The 5,475-nt window shown below is 42.9% G+C and overlaps 1 protein-coding gene across 1 annotated transcript; it reads right to left on the bottom strand.

Moving 5' to 3' along the window:
• Positions 1-916: 916 nt before the first annotated feature.
• Positions 917-3,969, bottom strand: LOC127336148 (cold-responsive protein kinase 1). The gene is made up of 7 exons (XM_051362922.2): positions 3,752-3,969; positions 3,003-3,087; positions 2,795-2,901; positions 2,502-2,712; positions 2,170-2,407; positions 1,935-2,085; positions 917-1,787 (listed from the first exon to the last, which is right to left on the bottom strand). Exons 2-7 carry the CDS (start codon positions 3,058-3,060, stop codon positions 1,443-1,445), a joined length of 1,110 nt encoding a protein of 369 aa, XP_051218882.1. The 5' UTR covers positions 3,061-3,087; positions 3,752-3,969; the 3' UTR covers positions 917-1,442.
• Between the last annotated feature and the right edge of the window lie 1,506 nt (positions 3,970-5,475).

Here is a 5,475-nt window from a genome sequence, read left to right as displayed (position 1 = left end):
GAAAACCCATGGTATTTCATGGGAAAGATAGCCGTTGTATTTGAAAGGTTTTGGAGCGTGTGCGTAAGATCAATATCATTATATCGGATTGGGGCCACAAAGCTTTCTGGGAAATTTGTCATAAGACCCTTAGTGTTTCCAAAGTTGTTCAAAATAAGGGGAAGAGTGTGAAGGGAATATGCCTGAGAGGCAATAATAAATGGTTATTACCTTATTCCGTGTTAATGGATGTTTGTTTCTCATGCTAGAATTGTATTAATCAGAAAAATTAATATTTGTATGTTTAATAAACAAGCAAGAGTTCCTAGTAAAACCTCTCATTTAACTAGCTTATTGATTAACTAATGATCAAGGTTTTCTGATCATGAACATTGAATGTTGTTAATAATTGGGTCACATCATCAGAAAAATGATGTGATGAACACACACCCAAGTAGGTATAGCAATACGATCAAGTTATCAAATTTACATTGTTGTATCATATGAATTAGCTCTATTCCTTAAACAATGAGATCATGCCAATCAGCGAAAACTGGAAGATTACTTTGATGGCATCAAAGGTCACACCGTAACAAGCTGACTATAAAGGTGGATTTGGATACTATGAAATTAGTAGTTGAGGCTCATGGATCAAGAGTGGGATTATCCACCCTCATGGCGGAGAGATGTACTCTGGGCCTTCTCCAAGCGGAAAACTTGAAATGTTCGGAAGGCAATCGCCAATGATGCTTGGGTGCTTCAAATCGATATCTCCGCGGGGCTAACGGTTCAAAACCTCCAAGAATTTGCCTCTTTGGTACTTCACTTTGTGGGGATCTAAGAAGACCCACGCGTGTCACTAAGGATTCTCAAGGAATCACGATAAAATTGGGCAATATTTGTAAATTGAAGAGGAAAACTGAAATCTTATACCAACTGATAAGAACCTCGAGGTATAGTGTATAGAACTCTGCGACGAGATTCAATCATAAACCTCACAACCACAAATACAAATGTTTCAGCATATTGCGGGAGAATTAGAAGAAAAAAAACGGATAGAGAGCTAGAAGTATGTGGAGGAACTAGAGTCGTTCAAATGTTCATGGCTGCTAAAGGGAGTTAGTTACTCTCCCGTTCCATAATTTTTTTTGTGATTATCATGTATATTTAAATTAAACCACGACAAAATTATGGAAAGAAGTAGAAGCGCAGGTGGGCCTCACTTCCAGTTGTTCACTACCAGCTCTCCAAAGAAGCTGGCCTGTCCATTCTGGTCCCGTGAAACGTGCGGCTTGGCGTTGCTCCCCCTTGGCGCGGCGCAGAGTCCTGGTTTCCCCCCTGAGCTATGCTTCTCTCGTTCTACTTCCCTTCGTCGCTGCTCTCGTCGAGACATGGTACTCTTCAGGTTCATAACATCACACGACAATGTACACATCGAACAACGCTAATTCTGTCCAATTTCTTCACATAGAGGACTGCGTGGCCGTGTCTGACGATGAGAACGGGTCTGTCGTTTCTGTGGTGGTGAAGGATCCCGATGTGTTGGAGCGCGTCTTCTCCGCCCCTGATGGTATGAGTTGACAGAAGTCGGTGATCATGGCGGGCCTTGTGATCTTCTCCATGGAGACGTTCTTACATCCTGTGAGCATTCTGAGAACGGTGCTCATGTGGGGACGGCGTGCCATCGCGTCCTGCGTACACAGCAGGCCAATCTTTAAGAACTTGCATGCCTCCTCGATGTCCAGTTCGTCGTCTATATCAGCATCTATGATCTCATCTAGATGTTCTTGCTCATAGAGTGCCCACGTCTGCAAAAAGCAATACAAAAGATTTTCTCGAATTCAGCATCACTCCTTGGACGTTTGGTCTGTGAACTTATGGTTTAGTTGCTTCGGTATGAAAGTGATGTCATTTTGTATTTACATGTTCTATTATGTGCAACAAGTAGAGCTTACCTTCTCAAGGAGAAATCGATCTTCTCTAGCCAATCTTGTGTTTGTGTTGCACCTGCCACAAACAATTTCCAAGAGAAGAACTCCGTAACCATAGATGTCGGACTTCTTCGTTACTTGACCTCGGATAGCATATTCAGGAGCCAAGTATCCCCTGAACATAAGTGAACTTACAAATCAGAACAGAAAGTGCTGGCTGTGAAAAAGACTGTAAAATCAGGGGTAGGGTTATGCTTACAATGTACCAGCAACTCGGGTGCTCACATGAGTTGCATTGGGAGGGAGGAGCCTCGCCAATCCAAAATCAGCGATTTTAGGCGTAAGGTCCTTGTCGAGAAGAATGTTGCTCGCTTTGATATCCCTGTGGATAATGTGAGGACGGATTTCCTCATGAAGAAATGCTAGTCCACGTGCAATACCAATGGCAATTTTCACGCGAGCCTCCCAGTTGAACTGAATGCTGCTGTACTTAGCTCCTGAAATAGCACATCCAGAACATCTGTAAGTATGCTACCTAACCTGTGAAGGATCTGAGTATCCCCAGACATGTTCAGTAGATCAAAGCGTTACCTAGCAATGTCTGTTGAAGGCTGTTATTCTCAAGATAATTGTAAACGAGGATCCTATGGGACCCTTCAGCAGAGCAACCCATAAGCGTGACCAGGTTTTCATGCTTAATGTCAGAAATTGCCGTAAGTTCAGTTAAGAACTCTCCAACGCCTTGCCTCGAAGTCGCGGACAACACCTTCACTGCAATAAACGTGCCGTCTTTGAGCTTGCCCTGATGAAGCAAAATGAAATGTTAGCAGAAGGCGCTAGGACATCCAGACACCGATCCAGCAGCTCATGCGTATTTTTCTTACCCTGAATACGGAGCCAAAACCGCCCTCTCCAATCTTATTAGCCTCGCTAAAGTTTTGAGTTGCCTTTCTCAACTCACTGTAAGAAAAGACCTTCACACTATGCATACCTGAGACAAAGAAACAAGAGAAGAAACGGTATAAGAACGGAGATTTGTTTGAGCATGAATGGCATGCGCGGGGCTAATTAAGGTATGCAGAGGATTCTCACCATCATCACCTTCAACAGCATCTCGAGGCCCCCTTCGCGATGGAAAGCAACAAGCCATGTTGACAGCACAAACTAGAAGGAGTTTCTGCAAGAAATATGTGCAGCAGGCTGTGAGAAGAAGCCTATAAACTCCGGATGCTAAAATAGATGGATCCAAAAGAGAGGTCTATGGGATACTTATTGACTTAGTGTTTGATGACTCAAATGTCAATTATTTGTGTGCACAGCAAGACGCAAGTTTATAAAACACCAGCAAATTGGGCTAGAGAGAATAAGAAAAAGGGCCGGAACTACCGATCATCGTTCGTTTTGCGCTTCTTTTCATTGTTGGAATCTAAAATTCTGACAGAAAGCTGAAGCTGAACAACCCTGATGTATTAAGTTTAACTATGTAGGCATAATAGTATCCTAGCTCAGCAAGTTATGATTCGATCCACTAAGGTACAGACAATATGATGGAACCCGGTGATTCAGTATGTCGGACCAAACTAAAACACAATAAATCTGGACGAAATTCGACAAAATAGTGTGGCGCGAATCACAACTCACAAGCATGAACGGAACCTCCCGTGCACACGCAACAGAAGCATTTCCGCATAAGAACATGGTATGAAAGATGTGAGGCTAGCTACCAAGGCTTGAGCAGAGAAGCCATTTTGGTCGCGATTTCAAACGAAACTCGATCTAACACGATCCACGAAAGCAAGCGATCCACGGGCAGTGAATGAGGGAGAGAGCGCGAGACTGACCTTGCAGATAGATAGAGCGAGCGCCGAAGAGAGGCTAGCTCGATGCCGGTCTTGAGCAAGGTAGCAAGCAGCGAAGAGCGGGTGAGGACGAGGTAAGGAAGATGATGCGGCGGTTGTGTAGGGAGCAGTTTAAGAGGGGATGGGGCGGGGGAGGACCTCGGGAGCTGACGTTGACTTTTTCTCCTCCACTCTTCCTGCGCTGCTAGTCTTCTCCTACTTCTCTCGTTGCTTTGGTTTCGGTGTGTCAAAAAATCACGCTAGACCCTCGTGGGCACGCACGTCGGAGTCGGAGACGGTGCCAGCAACGCGGAAGCAAAGACCGGCCGGGTCAGCCCACGTCCACTTCGCCGGAGCCCCTTGCCCCGGCCTATGTCGATGGGACTGCGGGAGTGCGGTGTTGCTGCTGCCGGGACTTCTAACACGAACCCACGGCGTATATCCACGGCACTACGCAAACGTGTTGGCGCGGCAGGGCCTACATGGACACGGACACATGCATGATGCATCGGTGGTCACACGGGATACGCATAGCATATACCACAATACTGAAAATTCGTCTGTTTTGTAAAAAGGGTGTGTCTATGTCTCAGTTGACTAAAGATTTTCATAAGTCTAAGTCACCTCAAAAAAGTGCAACTGCAATTTAAAGAAAAGTGCAACTTGCTCCAGTTACACATTTCTGGACAGAAAAGTGCAACTCAAGTACTTTTTAGTAAGTGACTTAGACTTAAGAAATTCTCAGTTGACTGAGACATAGTAAAACCGTTGTAAAAAAAACTCTTTATGTTCCATATTAGTTTTCGCTAATTCGACCGTATCTATTGATACATTCGAATCATTCATAACTATAGTAATATAAAATGGAGGGAGTAATTGAATGCTTGACTACTTTCTTTTTAGAGGTATAGATGGAGCACACCTCACACAAAGTATGCGTCTTTGGCCAAAAACTGCAAACGGCGTGCTACATGTAGCCTTTTATTTTAATTTTTTAGAAAATTATAGTTTTAAGTTTCAAAAAAATCTGAAAGAAATCCTGGATGTAGACAATGTTGAAATCTACAAACGTGCAAAATCTCAACCGAAATTCTTTGTATTGTAGACTACGTAAAAATAATAAAATCTGATAGGTTACGTTATTCACTTTTCTCATATCTACATATTTGTAATTTTTGTGTAGCCTAAAGTACTAATAATTTCACATTGAAATTTTGCATGTTTGTAGATTCCATCATTGGCTACATCAAGGACTTTTTTCAGAATTTTTTAAAACTAAAAAATATAATTTCCAAATGTCTGAAAATAAAGAACTACATGTAGCTTAGCCTCCATTTATCCACTCTCCGTATTTGGCTTGTTTTGCAACACGGAAGTAAGAGCACCTCCAGCCGTTGGCGCTCCCCACGGCCAAATTCGGCACTAAATAGCGCCGGATTGGATGAAACTTTGGCGTGGAGAGCGCCGAACTTCCAGCCGTCCCCCCAGCTAGACGCCCGAAGATCGGTGTTTTTAGCTTTAGTTTCACAAATAAACTCATAATTTGGTGAATTTGACAAATTTGGCCAATATTTGGCTTATTTTTACAAATAAACGTTACATTTCAACAAAGCAAGCAAATAATTTAATAAGTTTTGAAACAAATCAAATGGAAACTAGTTGGTGTTGCCTCAAAGCCTCCATATTTTCGACAAAGAGTATATATTAATATCAGAGATAGCAATTAC

The sequence above is a fragment of the Lolium perenne genome, chromosome 2, assembly GCF_019359855.2.
Source record: "Lolium perenne isolate Kyuss_39 chromosome 2, Kyuss_2.0, whole genome shotgun sequence".
Taxonomy (NCBI): Eukaryota; Viridiplantae; Streptophyta; class Magnoliopsida; order Poales; family Poaceae; genus Lolium; species Lolium perenne.
This window is presented reverse-complemented; position numbering and strand designations above follow the sequence as displayed.